Source organism: Pelmatolapia mariae, linkage group LG5, assembly GCF_036321145.2.
Source record: "Pelmatolapia mariae isolate MD_Pm_ZW linkage group LG5, Pm_UMD_F_2, whole genome shotgun sequence".
Lineage (NCBI taxonomy): Eukaryota > Metazoa > Chordata > Actinopteri > Cichliformes > Cichlidae > Pelmatolapia > Pelmatolapia mariae.
In genome coordinates, this window is record NC_086231.1 from 31,461,979 (window position 1) to 31,480,089 (window position 18,111).

General features: G+C 41.7%; 1 protein-coding gene across 2 annotated transcripts in view; it reads right to left on the reverse strand.

Annotated features, from left to right (window-relative positions):
• The window catches only part of pdzrn3b (PDZ domain containing RING finger 3b), a 101,494-nt gene extending 84,964 nt beyond the window's left edge, over nucleotides 1-16,530 (reverse strand). Inside the window, exons 1-3 of one of the 2 annotated variants that reach the window (XM_063474773.1) lie at nucleotides 15,665-16,530; nucleotides 8,088-8,174; nucleotides 6,120-6,227 (exon numbers count right to left, since the gene is read on the reverse strand). In XM_063474773.1, coding sequence (XP_063330843.1) covers nucleotides 6,120-6,227; nucleotides 8,088-8,174; nucleotides 15,665-16,378 — 909 coding nt within the window. In that variant the 5' untranslated portion in view covers nucleotides 16,379-16,530. The remainder of the gene's footprint in view (nucleotides 1-6,119; nucleotides 6,228-8,087; nucleotides 8,175-15,664) is intronic. The other variant, XM_063474774.1, reaches the window with a different exon arrangement.
• Nucleotides 16,531-18,111: the final 1,581 nt, after the last annotated feature.

An 18,111-nucleotide genomic window follows, 5' to 3' on the forward strand; every position in this document is an offset into this window, starting at 1 on the left:
CCCAGAGATTGAGCGTGCGACATCCTCACCCTGTGGGCAACCACGTTCAATTGCAAGGTGACTGCGCTGGTCCAAACAGTCACGGTCTGACCTGACTGACTGTAATCACTCTCAGAGAGACTGGTGAAGGTTTGCAAATAATCGCTGACTAATTTATAACCACAGACAGATTGAGTGGATTGAGTGGAACGCGTTGGCAAAGAGACAGTCTGCAATAACGAGCGCAACTCATCTGTGACGTGTCTTCTTGCAATAGGGGACTACACTCCACAGGTTGCAAACTGTTTGTGTTGCTATATAAAACCCAGGTTGCTAAGAGCCTCTGTAATTTAGCAGTTAAATTGTGGTTGTCACCATTTCTTTATTAAGAATTTATTTTTATTTTTTAAACATGGATGGACTCTGAATGTAAGCAGTTAAGTGAGTTTGTATTTAATGTTAACTTTCATGTATGTAGACAGTAAACAGATTATCAATTTTTGCTGTACAAACAATGTAATTGCTAACTTGAGCTCATTCAGCTGCAAACTTGTAACGGACCGACTCAATCCTTATCGCCGTCCCGACACACCAAAATCACTTTGAAGACAGAAACTGACTGAAATTTGTCACAGAACTGGACCCATTTTGGAAACAACCATTAACAAGGCAACAAGACTGCAAGTTCATCATACATGATCACAGTAATGTTGGTGTAAAGGTGTGGGAGCTGGAGGTGTGGATGTTTTGATCGTTAGGTCTAAGCATCAGACTAATATTGTGTTAGCTGTTCCTCTCCAGCTAACACAATATTTATATGAATGTGTAGAAGCTTTGCTTTGAGCTTCTGGTGCCTTTTGGATCATATTGTGCTTATTTTCTAGTGAGTGACACTCTAATGTTTTATTAATCCGTTACTAAGACTACAGTAATTAGCCGCCAGTTTATGACTTCTCCATCCATCCACCTCCACTCTCTCTTCTGGTCTTTTTAAATGTTGTTTTTATTTGTTTTAAACAGGACTTTATAATTTTCACAAAATAAAGACTTCCTGTTTTTTTACATAGACAAACAGCCATAGCATAGCTGTGGGAAAGTTAAAAAACATAACCAAGATTTACCATAGAAATAATGATCTACAGTCATATATTATACAACCCAGTGCCAGAATTCTGGCAAAGTGTAGGAGACCTTTGAGCCCTGCAGCTAGTACCAAGTAAGAAGCTGCAGATGTGCTGCCTTAATAAGCACTACAGTTCTATATTCTAAATATTGACCTGAAATTAATTCCTCAAGCTGCAGCATCTACGGTGCAGTTAACTTCAGCTCCAAGGCCAAAGCCCATCGATTATTCCAACCTGAAGTAACATAAGCTTGTGTTGAACATAATAAATATGATACGAGTGTTTTAGGACTAGTGCTCAAGTTTACACATTGTTACACATTCATATAAATATTGTGTTAGCTGGGACACATTCCTGCTGGCTAGCCATTGCTCTGATCAAAAACAACAGGCGTAACACGTAGAGGCGGATATGTCCTAGTGTCTGTTTATTTTAAAGTAACTGTTTCTGTTCACCTTCTGACCCAAACAAACAAACAAACAAACAAAAAAAGCCTTGCTGAGGTTTTACAAGGTGAAATTTACAACAGCAGCCCAGGCGTCTCCGTTCTCTTCCTAGCTTCACACTTTGGAGCCTACACAGAAAACATCCCGTTCACCCTGAGAGCTCAGGTGCAGCCATCCTGGGATTGTGACACTGGCTTAGTCACGTTGAAAAGCAAAGAGGCTCGAAGAGAGTGGAAGGTCATTTATGTAGGAAAACGCACAGCAGCAAGAGGCTCTTTATCTGTGTGAAGTGAGGCTGAAGACAAAATGCTGGGATTACATTTACACGAGAAAAACATTCTTAATCAGATCTAAAAAGTCAACTCATGCCCGAAGACATGATTAGGGAAGTCGGGTACCAGTGCGAGGTTCAATCAGAACTTATTTATCAAATCCTGGCACAATCCTGGCAGATCCTGACCAGAGTGCTAAGATTCTGCAGCTTGCAGAGAGGTGAGCGAAAGCAAACACAGCTCAAGGTTTTTTTAAAAAAAGAAGTGTCTGAACAAGAAGGTACTCGTGTGCTGATTCATACCAGCCTGCAGCTCGGTTAGAGGACAGCCATCTGCTGTCGCACTCCCCCGCTAAGAGCCTGTTATAGAAGGACAAGCCACGAATCATCAGGTACATGTTACATCCATATAGATTTACTGGAATTAACACTTCTACTACAGGAAGAGAAAACGGCGGGGCTGTTGACAGCGCTGCCTCCACAGGTGCACGAGCATTTCACTGCTCCGTAATGTGATTGGTCCTTTACAGAGCAGTTGAGCCCCCATGGCAGGATTGTGAAGGGCTGTCAAAATTATCCCGTCCATAGGCTTGCAAATCAGATTTCATGAGTTAGGAAAAAAAAAAAAAGCTCTTTTTTTTTTTTTTCATTTCCACTGTAATGGAAAATGAGGGCACTGATGCTAAAAATAAAGGATTCCACATTTATTAATTATTTCTTATTAAAGCTGTATTAATCAATATTTTTTCCCCTCTTAGGGCAGAGGAAATGTGGCAAAGGTGCATTATGAAAAATCGTTTATAGTTACAACCCACTGAGAATGACTGAGGCTTTTTAGAACCTCTTATAGCCCAGAGTTTTGATATTCAAACTCCAGTACTTTGTTTGTTTTGCACGTAGCTTATCAGACTCGCAAACAACACATGAGAGTGTTGGCTTGTTGATGAACACAGCAGAGCATCGAGCAGTTAAAAAGACCGATGGCAGAATTAAAAGGGAAGCAAATGTTAGACTTATATTCTTAAGGCTCAGCCAATTAGAGTAAAAATAGGACGGCAGCCTCCTTTTGGAATAAATTAGCGGTTGCCTGGTGACTGGGCTAATTTGTTTTTTGCTGCTCTCGCCGACTGAGAGCCAACCTGCCTCTAAACAAGACATCCCAACTCAGAGTAAGTGCAATCGCTCTCAGACAGATTGGTGACGGTTTGCAATCAAGTGAGTCAGATTCTTGTTACATTCCTCTGTAAAAGTAATGTTGTCGAGCGTCATCATTTTGCAGACATGTAGCGATCCTCTTCTCTCTCATTCCATTTCAAATCTATGAGGTGCTGCTTGGACTGTGAATGAAAAAGTTAATGTCAATTTCTGTATGTGGGTACAGTAACAGGTTTCCATCGGATGGCAACAGGCAATTTTCACCAGTTTATCAAAGTTAGTTACCGTGTTATCGCAAACAGATTGCATCTAACTGCCAACTTGATTCCATTCAATTACAAATACACAGCAGAACGATAGACCGACCCATTCTTATTGTTGTTTCGTTGCCATCTTCATGCATCAAAACGTGCTTTGAAGACAGAACCTGACTTTGAGTGGTTGTAGAACTGGTCCCCGTCATTGAAGCATTCATCTCAAAGACAGTGATATTGCACATTCATTGCACACAGTCCCACTAGCTTTGGTTGTGCATTAGTCTGCAACAACTCTTTCCCCCCAGTGTGACTGTAGCCTTAAATGAATGGCTAAAAACATGTCTCCTAAAGACAGTTACTGGTGCTCACTGAAATAAAAACAAGCAACTTTATAAGATCGAAATGTGTCAGTGACCTTAAACCTTTGATAAACTTTTAAATTTCTACAAGCCAGTTCTTCTCAAACACTTTTAAAGTTCAAAATTCAACTCTAAGACAAAAGCCAAATTTTACTGAGATAAAATGTCTTCTTGATTTCACCATCTCAACTAGCTCTCCCAAGAAAAACTATTTACTTGTCTCATGCAAAGTTGCTAATGCAAAGTTATCCTTGGACCACTTCAGTCAAAAAAAAGATTGTTAGTTTGTCATCTGTTTTTCACTTTTCCATCTACTTGTCTAAGAAAAACGAGCTAATTTCAGAAGTAAGAACATGGATTTAAAAACCAATCTGAAGATATCACCTTGGCCTCGGGGAACGTTCGGGCAGGCAGGAGGATTAAAAAGATAAACTGGAAAATTACTCGTAAAAATTGAGCGGCGATGATTAGCTGTGGGCCTAATCAGAAAAGGAAACCTCACACCCTGCCTGATATTTACACATCCTGCAACCATACTGAAAAGCAGCACAGATATAATTAAACAAAGGTCTTAAGCAAGCATGATTTCCACTACTACTACTACAAAAAAGGATAATACAGCAGTCACGGATATCATATTTTATGTGCATGAAAAACAATCTCTGGTAAAACATGAGATAAACCAGGTTTGACTGTTCCTGCAATTCCAGCATACATCACAGGATGCTAAACAGGACACAGTTACAGGCTGTTTGGTTTCTACCAAACACCGTGAAACTGCCTTCAGGCACTTGGGGTTCATCGAACAAACAAAGTTCACAGACCCAGTCACCTCAGGTTCAGAATAAAAGCTGCGCAACAGCAAATTGTGTTTTCATGTCACATTTCTTTTTGTGGTCCAGGAATCCGTGACATTGTACTTTCTTGCTTCAACCAGTCAACAAAAAAAAAAAAGCAGCCTTGGAAATATAAGCTGCCTCGCTCTCAGGTTTCCCTTCCTATGAATGGCGTAAATGTGAAGTATCGGCCTTTAACAGTCTATTAAATCTGATGATTTATTTTGCTGGGTATTGTATGGCAATCCCTCACTTCTCGTCAAGAAAAGGTTACTTTATAGGAACCTGTGCTACCTCCTTAGGCCTTTCCTGCACTGGAGAGAGATTCCGTGACTTCACCCACAATAGCGCGAAAACAATATGAAAAACACGAGTGAAGCATTATCCAATAGCAAATTCTGTCCTCTCCGTTCCGGATTGGCTATCACAGCATTAAACTCCATAGATACACATTCTCAAGTAACCAAATACAGTGACATCTGGCCCATTAACGCATGCATCCTGTGCTTACACGCGCCCAGGCAAACACGTGCACGCAAACTAATAAAGCCAGGCAGGGCAGATGCTCGCAAAGACACACACTTGTACACGTTCGTGTGACATATGAGCTAATCTCCCCACACATCAGCTAGCAGCCCACGGCAAGTCCCTTTAGGTCTCGAGTCGCTGATCTCTGAGTGGCTTTTTTGGTTCAACCTGCCCTCGTTACGAAGTCTTAAGTTGCAGAGAGCACCAAGACACTTGACTGTGTTAGCTCAGGAGGTTTAAACCAAAGACAAGCACATCATAACATCTCAGTCACGACGTCGCCAGATTTACAACCATATTATTTGGAACAACAGCGTGAGGCTTTCTCCAGAGGACTTGTGGCATTTTTTTTGCAAGTAGTTAGCATTCGACTGCATAAATGACAGGATAGAGCGATCAGCAGAGTCCAGATGTTGGGAGTCTTCTTTTTTTGTGTGTGTAAACACTTTCCACAAGCGTCTCTGTGAGCAATGAGCTGGTCAAAAATGCTCCGGGGGCAATTTCACTGAGGTTTAACAATAAAGCCTGCGACAAGCCATATTTGTCATCTTGCGGCCGGCGGTAATACACACTTGCAATTGACATAAACGACTCATTTCAAAGCAGCCATTGTGAGCGATTCTGGTTGACAACCATTCTATAAAAGCAACCTTTGTGATGCCGAGTTTTTCGAGGCATCCCTCAAGTTGACCTCAGGGTGAGCTGGCCTTTCCACATCAAGTCCTGTTTAGAGGCAAAAGGAGGACGCTTCATGGCTGCTCTGTCGAAAGGGATTTATTTGCTGGGATGAGAGAAGTAAAAGACATCTCTTCCTCTCCCTCACTATCAGCCAGCAACAGTAAAGACAGACAGCCTCGCCTCAGGTTTATCTCGGCCTATCTGCAACGATGCCCTCTTGACATCGCCTATGTCGATTGGTAGAATCGTATCAGAGACATTCACAGTCTGCAGGATTGACTTTCTGGAGCGCCAATAAAAGGCCAAAATGCTAATTCAGGTTCCATGTGTCACGCATTGCGTTCAGCTTGAGCTCAGAGCTCAAACATACACAAAGATGGAGTGATCCTTTGGTGTTTCTCCCTCTTTATGGTGCAGACAGTCATTACATCAGTAGTTTTTCTCCCTCCCATTTACATGAAGCATTACAGAGGAGGACACACATACCTCTATTATTCTGTCGTGGATCTGAAGGCCTCCCTCTTTGTCTGCTGGACCTTTCGCCACAATCTTGGACACAAAGATTCCTTCATTCGAAGTGCTGTCGTTGTCGTCCTGCGGGAATAAATTGCAGGCATGTTCAGCGGATTAATGGAAGCACAGCGCTCACAGGGCTCGTTAAGGAAAGGAAAGCATATAGAAGTCTCAATAAATCGCGCAATAAAAGTACTTTTAAAAAACACTGGAAACACTGGGTTTGGTTGTTGTGGGCAAAACCACGTGAGCGTCTGTACAACGCTTTGCAAGCCTACAAAGTTAAAGGTTTCGTTCACCCAAATAACAAAGAAAAAAAAATCCCAAGCAAACTATTGCTGCCACCCCTATAAATGACACAAACAACATTTAGTTTGGCCTTAAGATTTAAGGGAGATTTCCAGTGAATCCACAAAATTTTACTGCCAGCAGTTTCTTTTACTGGCAGCAGTAATTTCAAGGCAGATATCTCAAAATCAGGGCACACAGAAAACAAAAATATCTGGAAGGCTCAACAGCAACAAGACTAAGTGAAAAAATATGGCTTTTTGCAATTTGTGTGAAATGCCCTTTTAACCCTACCCTTGAGTGTGGACTTAGGGATAAGCTTTAACTTCAGATGCTTCCCAGGCCTTAAAGGGTTGACCCTGGCCTACAGAAGGACCTAAATGTTGACACGCGGACATGCTGTAGGGGCATGAAGTAGCCTACATCCGACTCTGTGGCCGTGACCCCAGAGTCAGAGCTAAGTCTGGGTTAACAGCTATGTTAGCACTCTCTTTAAAACCACATGTAAATGTGTACCGCACTCCTGCTGGGCTCTGTGACACAACTACATTTTACTAGGTACTTAAAGAAACCCCAGAAGTTACAGAACAGATGCTAATTAATAATTTCTGGTCTGCTTCCTCTTTCAGGGACATCGTGTACAGTGTTAACACTGCAGTGCTTTTGCTGCAAGTTCCACAACATGCCTACTACTACTTTGCCTCAGCGCTACCGCTATCACATGAGCTGCAGACAAACAAGCTCATCTAGGAGACCACAAAACCTGGCAGTTGATTGCGCTCACCATGCCATACCAGTATAACAGCCACATGAAACAAACATGTCAAAGGCTGCTAGGATATTAGCCACTTCCAATTCTAATGAGTAGCTTCTTACACCACCTGATGATTTGAGGCTCACTAGGAAAGCAAAAGCCAAGTATTATCTCCGCTGTCGTACAAGTTTGATGCATGGCTCTGTCACAGCAACTCCACGAGCAAATCTACGGTTAAATGTCGATCTTTTTATAGCTTCCTGCTATAAAAAGTTTTACTGCGATAATCTATGTCACTGCTGAAAAGTGCGTCACTGTGGCTGTGGAAAACCAAGTCTGCAACAGTGGAAGTGAAACAGATACAGCGTTTCAATAAGACCTCGGCTGCAGAAAGAAGCTCCATGTATGGGAGATGCCAGCGTTGAGATATTTTCCAACCCTTCACTCGGCAGAGCGCGTGGCATCATTAATGACTTTAACTTCAGGGGCCTCGAGGCAGAAAGCGGCTGAGAAAAGTTCAGTCTGGGTTTAAAAGACCCTTTCCTCTCCTCTGTGTTTACCTCACCACCAAAATCCCCTCAATTAGAGACAAAACAACTGTGGTGGAAGCCATAATCCCAGATTTAACTCCCATAAAAGTAATTATAGTTTTTTTAATCTGTAATGCCAAATCCGCTAAACCAGACCAATATATAAACACAATAAAACTTGATAGATGCGGTCCATCTATCCACAGACAAAAAAAACAAAAAAACAAAACATGCATGACTGTCTAAGTTGCGGCAGTCAGCACAGAGGAGGCTTGTGGTACTTCCACTATTTGCCATTTGACACTTGGCTGATCACCGGGGAGGGGGTGGGGGAGATGGAACCTCCAAGTTGCTCAGCTTTCAACCTACCACGCATGGCCTTCCTCCTATGATGTTAAAACCCAGAGAGCCGCCCTCACGAAGAAGGACAACGGTCACGCTTTTAGTCTCGCCTTCCTACAAACAGACAGGAGAGACACACGTGAGCAAAGAGATGGCAGGAAGTTATTCAACATATACAACAACTCAATATTAATCTTAATTAATCTTTTTATTCTTTTAAATTAAAAGAGTGAAACTTTCAAAACACAGGGGCTATATTGTACCCATATTTTGATAGCATCTGTCTAACTTTCAGGTTGTATTCACCAGCTACAACTGCTGCAAGCAAACAGATGTTCCTAATTCTCTGTGGTAGCCCAACAACAAAATAAGAAACTATTGACTGCTCTATTGTCAATAAACTCTCTTCATGCCGTGTTTGTCATTAACATCCAGCCAAACATGGTTTCTTCAAAAGAAAATATCACTTGCTGCTCAAAATGGCCAAATACTCACTACATAACAGAAAGCAAACAAACACTGTTAGCTTAGTAGCCAGATCTTTTCAGCAGAGTTCCTTGAATCTTTTGGTTAGACATCTTTGTATATTATGGTACTGCTACTGCTGTGTAACTATTAAAGGAAATCTTATGTGTAAAAAGTTCAGCACATGGCCAAAAGAACCGGGCAGCCAACACATTACACCATGAAGCTCCCAGCGCACCATTTTTGTGCTGGTGTTAATGCCAGAGGACGTTTGGAACTCACCAACCTCGCTCTGTAATTTTACATAGTCTGCCACAGCTGATGGAATATGCATGTCAATCGATCTGCATGTCAAAGTACCCTGAACCTCAAGCTGCCCCCAATGTGCCCATCAAAGTGTGAGTGTCTGCATGAATCTTAGGCTACATCCACACTAGCCCTCCGCTATCTTTGTTTAATTGGTCACATGACTGCATCATATGACTAAAATGTGTCATCGTTTTAGAAACTGCGTTTTCGAGTGTCTACACTGCGACAGGACAGCTCCGTTTTGAAATGTATTCGTTTTCGAGAGCGTTTTCAAATCGCTGAATTTTTCCTTGAGGAAAACGCCGTCTCAGTGTGGATGGGAGGCCAAAACGGAGAGAAAGTGTCCACACTAGCCCGGATAAATTTGAAAACTATCGTTTTCAGTCGTTTTCACAGTTGTGCGTCCACATTGAAACGGCCGAAAACGCTTATGTTCCAGTACTGCACATGCATGAAACGCAAGGCGATTCGACCTGCGTCATTTCTGTCTACCGTTTATTTACTTTCCGGCTCTTTGAAACGTCGCGGCAAAATGTTGAGGAAAAGCACCGAGTTTTTTAAATGGACTAACAATGAGGTGGAGTTGTTGCTGCGAGTAACACAAAGGTACAAAGTAGCAAAAGCAAGTGAGAATTAAAGAATTTGAAGAAAAGCTACCTGGAGCATGTGCAAACTGATATTAATCTTTAATAGGGCTGTCAAAATTGAGAGCAAACAAAACAACCGCTGTATAATGCCCTCCACTATCTTTGTTTAATTGGTCACATGACTGCATCACATGACTAAAATGTGTCATCGTTTTCGAAAAGGCTCCGGGTTCACTGTCCACACTGCAACGCGAAAACAGCGTTTTCAAATGTATCTGCTTTGGAGAGCATTTTCAAAACGCTGCGTTTTCCTTGACCAAAAACGCCGTCTCAGTGTGGATGGAAGGCCAAAACGGAGAGAAAAAGATGCGTTTTCAAACGAAAACGTATTAGTGTGGACATGGCCTTAGGCAAAGCACTTATGTGTATGTATATGTGTGAATGAGTGAATAAGACTTGTAGTAGAAAACGCTTTGAGTGCTCAGCTAGAGTAGAAGCACTTCACAAGTACCAGTCCGTTTACAAATTAAACTAGTCATTATTCAAGTTAACTCTGAATTACTTATCATAAATGATTTGATTACAAGTAACAGTTGTGCATAACTAAAAACAGACAGCTTCACTCTCAGGCCCACAATCATTTTTAAAATATGCCAATCCAGTGCTAGCCAGTGTTGGGTGTAACATATGAAGTACAGCATCAAAGTATACAGATTACTTGTTCGTTGTAACTTTAAAGTCAAAAGGTCAGCTTTGTAATTCAAATATTGTTATTTTATTCCAATGAAGGAACTGGTTGCTATTGAAGTGTTCCAACATTTCCCTGCTCCTTTTGTTGTGCAGAGTGGAATCTGGCCTTTGAGCCGGTCAGCATGTGAAGGTCATTTAGTGAGATGGCAGAGAGATTGGCAGTTACACTGTTGGAGCATTCGCATTGTCCTGACCCAGGGTGATAATAAGAGTCTGTCAGCTGCTAAGAAGCTCAATTCCTCGTGTTGAAGAAGTACCTGCAAGCTAAGCACAGCTCCACAACATTGCTGCTGAGGAGGACTAAGATGCTGGTGCTCGTGCTACAGTTCAGAACTGCAAAACTAGCAAAAGCAAGTTTCTTTCTAGTTAGGTGGTGGACAAACTGCTGCCTATATCAACCTGTTATGCAGTGAGCTAAAGTGGACAAACTCAAGTAAATTTACAGTGGGTTACACACCTTCTGGACAATATAAATGAGCACAAGATGGTTACAAATTTTTTGCTACAACATAAAAGCTGGTATGTAGTTTCTAATGGTCAGAATCTTGTAATATAACAAGTTACTTTAGCCAATACTTCTTCAAATTTCACCATTCTCCAGGGCTTAGCCAGCACACCCAGCCTGAAATGATGACCAGGTCAAAGAAGAGAACCGCTCTCTCACGAACTGTTGTCCTATGTAAATGAATACACCAGCGGGCCTCTTTACTCAGAAGCTACATGACATGAAAACCTCTGGGAAACTCGCAGAGTCAGCCCTTAATCTGTTTTTTTAAAGGAGGACTTAGAGGGGAGCTATGAGGTAACATAATTTCAGCTGCCTCTCCAGTATTCTGCGACACACTGAGACTAAATATAAAGCAGATATTACTGGCATGTACAGCATCCTGACGGCCATATAGGCTAAAAACACCAGCATGTGCAAGTCTGGCCCTGCAGGAATGTGCGCTTCTGTCACGACAGCATTAGTGGCACATGCTTCCGAATTATAGTGAACTACAGCCGTTGCTGTCAACAAGAAGACAGTTGGGCATTATGCTTGTTGAGATAAAGTGGAATTAATATGACAAATGAAAAAAGGTACAAAACAACTGGCTTTTCCATCCTCTTCACTTATGCTGAATGTGTCACAGGCCTCAAAACAAACTAGTCTTCACATTTCATCCACAAGAGCCATTAAAATGAACAATTATGAAGCTTTTCTCTTTTTTCCCCCCTTCCCCTCTCTTCCCTTCTCACCACATCTGCAAACACTCTAACAATGATCCAACCCCCCAAAAATGAAGTAAACGTCCTCAGGATGAGGTTGCAAATTTACTAAAACATCAGGTGTGCTTGAGTTATATTAAAGACTAAAAAGAAAAACTGATGTGCTAAACACCACAAATTCAAAACAAAACCGTGGAGACACAATGACATGGGCGCTACAGCAAGTAAACAAAAGCTCCGTGGGGAGAAAAAAACCCCAACAAAACTTTATTGGTGAGGTAAGAAATGGCACGCTGGCAGTGAAACTTTAGTCTGCTGCTCACTTGTGACTTGGCACACTCACGGTGAGCCTTCACCTCAGCACTCGTCACACTTTCCGAGTCTGTCCTCCATCAAGCTGCCTTCCCCCTGTCTAACTCTTAATATAGTTCACCTAATTATAGTGTAGGTACTGTAATACAGAACAAAAAGGGAACATATTGATTTATAAACTACTGGCATGTGGTCAAGAGACAGAAACTCAGTGACCTTGTAAATGTAGGGCAGTTTACCCCATTAATGAGGTAGTGAAGTCTATTTCAAATCAATGACAAGGATTATCACTCAATGCTAATGTATATACACAAAGGAACCAGCAGCCTAATGCATTTTTATTAGATGAAATAGGCATCTTCATTGAATACATGATGGCTTTTATTAATGTGATCTGTCATGTTCAATTGATAGCCACGCTTGTGAAATAACTAATAGCTTCCATTATTCTGTTAAGCTATCTCACAGAGCCCTGCTTTAAAAAAAAAAAAAAGAAGTCCACAATTAGCCTAATCAGTTTGAGGTCACAATTACTCCAATCAAATTCAATGGAGGTTCGATCAGTTTGATGTCTTGTGATTTTAAAAGACACTTATTGCATCAAGAACCTTTAATGCTGTCATCTGCAGCCAAAGGGGATCTTGGTTCAAAAACACAGATCCAATCCTTTATGGAGAGTGTGACAACACTTCTAACAGCCCCACAATGAACCACAGTAAAGATCTGAGCTTTTTGTTCATTGATTTTCCATCAGTTTTGGGGTTTTTTGCATTTAGTATTAAATAATCTTTCTTTTAAATACCAGTCAGTTACTCCTCATCTCCCAGTTTTTGGCATTAAAAGACATTCAAGTTGAGGAGTGGTGGAATCTCTAAACTAAAGTAAATTGCCAGTCAGCTGTAACAACGGACTTGTATTCATCCTTTGGTAGTGATCTGATGATCAGTACTGAGAAAAGGTTTTGAGCCAACACTCTGTTTGCTAGGACATTGGGAAATAGAAGGCAGCGATTTATTGAAATGTGCAAACATACAGGAAAACACAGTTTATAAGGCAAGCACAGGGTTTGGGCAATTCTAACGAGCTTGAAAACTAGAATTTGTTAAGACCACCTTTATTATTATTAGTATTTGTATAAGCGCTATACAAATACCGGCCATTTACCATTTATTCTTCAGCACACCCTGAACTAGTTCTCCAGGCTTCTTGAACAACATTCAGAGCTCTTCTTTGGATGTTGGCTGCCTTTTGTCCTGTTCTCTGTCAAGATGCTTCAGTAATGTTGATGTCTGGGCTTTGGGGTAGCCAATCCATGACTGACAGTGTTCCACAGTCTGTTTTTCTATCCAGGTATGTGTTTGGGAACACTGTCATACTGAAAAATTAAGTTGTTGCCAATCAGATGTTTTCCAGATGGTATTGCATGGTTGATCAAAATCTGACTGTCCTTTTTGGAGTTCATAATTCCATCAATTTTGACAAGATCTCCAACACCACCAGCTGAGATGCAGCTCAAACCATGACGGAGCCCCCAGCGTGTTTTACAGGTGACTACCGACACTCACTGTTATACCCTTTTATTTTTGTTTGACTAATTTGAAACTAAATTTTCAAATCTGAATTCCACAGCCCATAAGATGGTTTTCAGCTTTTCAGTTGTGTAATTTAGCATACTTCAGTCTTTCATCCCTGTTTCCCTTCATTAAGAATGCCACCCTCCACTGAGACCATTTCTGATGAGGGTTCAATGAACAGCAGATGGATTAACTGCAGGGCCAGATGCATCTCTCAGGTCCCGTGTAGGGACTTTGCAGGATTTGTTATATTTTTAATATTTTTTTAAGGACATGATTTTCAGCTCCTGTTTGGTTAGTTTTATAGGCTTCCCACTTCTCCCTTTGTCTACTTTCATACTGAAAATGGTCAAGTGCAGAGTTGAAAACGAGTGAAAATACCGCAAATATCCAAAGAAAACTTTGAAAGTCCTTTAGAAAGCCTGGAGATTGCCAAAAACCGCTTTAAAAAAAGAAGAAAGCCACAAAGAAGGTTGCAAGAAAGTCTGGCTTCTTTAATATAACCTAAAATATAAAGAAATATCCGGTATCCTGAGACTTCTGCATAGTACTGTATGTCATAAAACTGCATTAAAACCTTTTTTCCCCAATGATCTTTTGAATTGTGAAATGCACCTAGCATTGGATGCACTCCATTTAGCGCGTTCCAGGTCCGTGGTACTGTGAATGCTGGCTCACTAGCATGGCTTCAAAGGAGTAGGCCCATCAGACAAGTCATTACCTAGGCTTTTGCTGCTTTGGCATGTCAAAATATCCCTTTTCGGAAATTACCAATAACACACTGATGTAATTAGGCTCTTGATTACTGAAATCACGAAAAAAAAAAAAAAAAAAAGGGAGCAAAATTTTTGGACAGACTGCAAGTCACCCGCCTCTAACAGCTAATCCCAGTTCATATTCACATTTGTGAGAGAACCTCATTCCTGTTCACTGCTTGACTGAATCCAATGAAAGGCCTTTTGAGATAGAAAGAAATAAAGAAAGCTCTTCTAACGAGTTGCAATATCACCCACAGATGTTAAATCTCATCCTCAGAAGAGTTCTCAACCATTCCTGTATCTCATACATATGTTCAAAGCATGCCTCAAGTGCAGACGTTATTCCTTCTGTTTTTGCGTTAGCACAGCCACAATGGCAATAACACACTTAATGTAGAGCTCAATGGCAGGACTGAGATGCCACTGTCAAATGAGCTATGATAACTTGCTGCGCTACAGGCCCAGGAAGCTTCTTTATACCAGCATGAGCGATTTCCCGATTTGCCTGCATCGGTGCTTTTGATGCGCAATTTACCAGTCTACTAGAACACATTTTACTGGGAACTGAGCCCGTAATGAACAAATGAAAGCACCCAGCAAAAGCAGGGGGAGGAAAAGAGAGTGAAGTCTTTGATAGGTGATTTATTAAAGAACTTCTGGGACAAAAAAAAGGGTGTAAATTTTTATTTTTTTTTAAAAAAAGCACATCCCATTCATTCATATTTCTACTAATAGTTATTTCTCCTCTAAAACAAAACCCTGACCACTCCCATTTGTTAATCCCAGCAGCAGTGCAAGCACCATACACTAATTCAATTCATTACCAGATTTATGAACTCCTGCATCCTTTATGATGTTGATAATGGGCCACTGGGTTTATAAATTTGAACCATAAAACATCCTTACATCAGCTCTTCCTGAGCCCCCCCCCTTCGCAGGAGCCTTGCACAAATCAGGCTATACTGTTTTTAAGGCCTTTCAGGACCTCATAAGCTCTTACTAGCTCATTCAACTTTGGTGCCAGCAACTCTGCTGCAGCCCTGATTCTAATTTGTTATGATGGTCTCGGGGGAAAGGGCGAACATCCGATGACAAAAAGCCTCAAACAAGCATGCTGTGAGGGGGTGAGGCATTATAACTGGAACCTGGTTCTTGTTGTGTACAGAACTGCAGTAAATATTTAGCCCTCCCCCCACCCCACATTTACTGCCAGCTGGCCAAGAGGCACAGCTGACATCCATGTCTCAAAGCAGGCAGCCAAGGCACGAAGTTCTCCTGGAAACACCAGGAAAAAAAAGAAAAAGAAAAAAGCAGAATCGCCAACAAGATTGACTTCCTTTTCCAGTTGGGTTGAAGTTAAACAAAAAGGCAGCCACCCAAACAACAAGGAGGCCCAGTTAAAGTGACATTTTAAGAACTCCCATAGTGCCGACAAAAACATGCTGAGGAAGATATTTTACAGCCTATAAAAGTTGGCCCTGAGGCAATTGACTTATGCTCAGTGCATGTCAGGATCAACTTTAAGTTGCAGTGGAATTATTTTATTCTCACAGAACACAGATTTTCCAGGCGTCACACTGTGGATGACAGCAGGGAGAAGCTACTGGGAAGCACTCAGAGCAAAAACTTTTCCTGCTTACCTTGCAGGAGAAAGCCACGGTCTTGGTGAGGGAGTCGATCCTCTCGCTGTACTCTGTGAATTTCTTCTGATACTTGAGCGCTGTCATCTGCAGCTCGCTGTGCACGGCGGAAAGTTGTGCCAGGAGAGCCTTCTCCCTCTTGTTGGCTTCTATGGTCTGCTTCTTGAACTCCCTATCCAGGATGATCATTCTGCACTGCAGCGCGCTGTTGTGCGCCTTCAGGGCTCTCAGGCAGCAGTGGCCATTTGATTTCTGCTCCTTTTGGGTGAGCATCAGCCCGCAGCCGCTCTCGCAAACCCCCACCGGTCTGTAGTCGCACGTCTCCCGCATGTGAGCATCCACGTCCCGCAGGTTGAGCACCTCGCTGCATCCTCTGTTCCTGCACTTCGCCGGGGAGTAGTCGCACATCTCGGCGTGCTCGGCCAGATGCTGCAGCTTCACCACGGCATCGCAGCCCCTCGCATGGTTATCGCATTTAATCTCCAGCTTCAGGATGAGGTTCTTTAGAGGCAGGACGTGGTTCAGCTCTTTGGTGGAGATCCGCTGACATTTGACCGGGCAGCTGCTCTGCTGGACGACCCAGGGCAGCACGCAGCCGGAGCAGAAGACGTGACCGCACGGAGTCGTCAGCGGGTCCTCCAGGACTTTATTGCACAAGTTGCATTTGAAATCCGGGTCCACAGTCCCCTTGAAGCGGTCCAACTCGAATCCCATGGTTTCCCTAAATCCAGAGTCAAACTTGTGGACTCCCCACCCCCGCAGATCTAAGTCGGAGGAGCAGTGGGGCGTTTTTCTCTTAGCTGGTCATTGGTGGAGCGCTCGCCGAGACCTACTTGCTCCGAGCTCTCCTCACTGTCTAAACTCTACTAATTGACCGAGACTTTTTGGTGCCTTCAGGAGCGCCTCGTACGCGAACCCTCTGAAGTTAGAAAAAGTTTTTCACCCTGAAAAATAGATATATTTCGTTTCCTTTGCACGCAAAACAACTTTGGTTTTTGTAACTGCAAATGAAAAGATGAAATCAGGAAAAGGTGACAATTTTTCAGGGCCGTTTATGACATGTAAAAGTAACAATTTCTGAACCAAAGTGTGAGAAACGGCAAACTTCTTTTATTCCGTCACAATTCAGTCCTCATTTCTACTTTTGAAGCAAGTTACACGTGATCTGTGTCTGAAAAACATCAAATTCGAACGCACCTTCACTTCGTTTGCGTGACTTCAGCTTTTAAAATCTACACTTCTGATAGTCAGTGAAGGCGACATTCCCAGAGGCGAAAGTTTTCTGCCGTAACTACTCTACTAACGGCGCACAGAGTATTCAGCCACTGGGATAAAAAGTAGCTTGCGCATTTCTTTTCAAATAGAAGAATGAAATAAAGATGAGATGTCATTTGTTTATCCATGTAACCAGTGAAAAATATCATTTTTCTTATTTATTTCTGCAAAAAATAGAGTCTGACTAATAGTTTTGGGAACTAAAACTATTAGTCTAAAACTAAAGTTTTCAAAGTTTTATTGTCATATGCACAGTAAAGAAACATATTTTCCTATACGATTACATTCTTCCTTTGCTATCCGTGACGCCAAACAGCAAAAAAAAAAAAAATCCCATATAAAATAGGTAAATAGAATAAATGAGCATTTAAAACAATACAAATAATTATGAAGAACTATAATGAGTAACTGTGCGGTTATGAGTTCACCTACCAATGCCTTTAGGTCTTTTTTTTTTTTTTACTTATATACAAAGTCTGAATTGTTTAAAAAAGAAAAAAACAAACAGAATATATCATTCAAATGTTATATAAAAACAATGATACAATGCTTTATAAAATCCCATAAACCTATAAAGTCTACGCCTGTATATTTAGAGGATAAACAGCCATTTAATTTCATAAATGTTAGTTTATGAATGTTACTCACTACACAGTTGGTGAGCGTTCAGGCATGCACAACACTTGTGAAAACAAGCAACTTTGGAAGGACATTACCCAGTACAACCACAAGAGAGACTTCAAGTTACAACACACTTTAAGAGGGGATGAGATCAGGTAAAAGTTGGGGAAATCAACACAGATCACAATGTGAGGTATGACAATGAATATCTGAGGCGCCGCCGAGGGATTCGTGTTTGAACACACCTCTCACCACAGTCCTTACCTAAAGAAAGCGCGATATTGTTTTACTACTTTGACACTCTGATCTGAGTCCACTTCCAAAACCAGCAGGAGAGCCTGTAGCTCTGAATGCGTTTGAATTTTAACGTAAACTCCAGTGGACACACTGGTTTCGCCCTAGAGAAGGAAAAGAATAGCCTCTGTTGCTAAAGCAGACACACACAGTCTGTGTCAGACCTGACCCTGCCGTGATTAGATACCCATTCCTACTGGTTGCCTCCTCTTTCGGAAATCCAGTTTTATGCAATGCCATGCTCAATAAAACCTTTC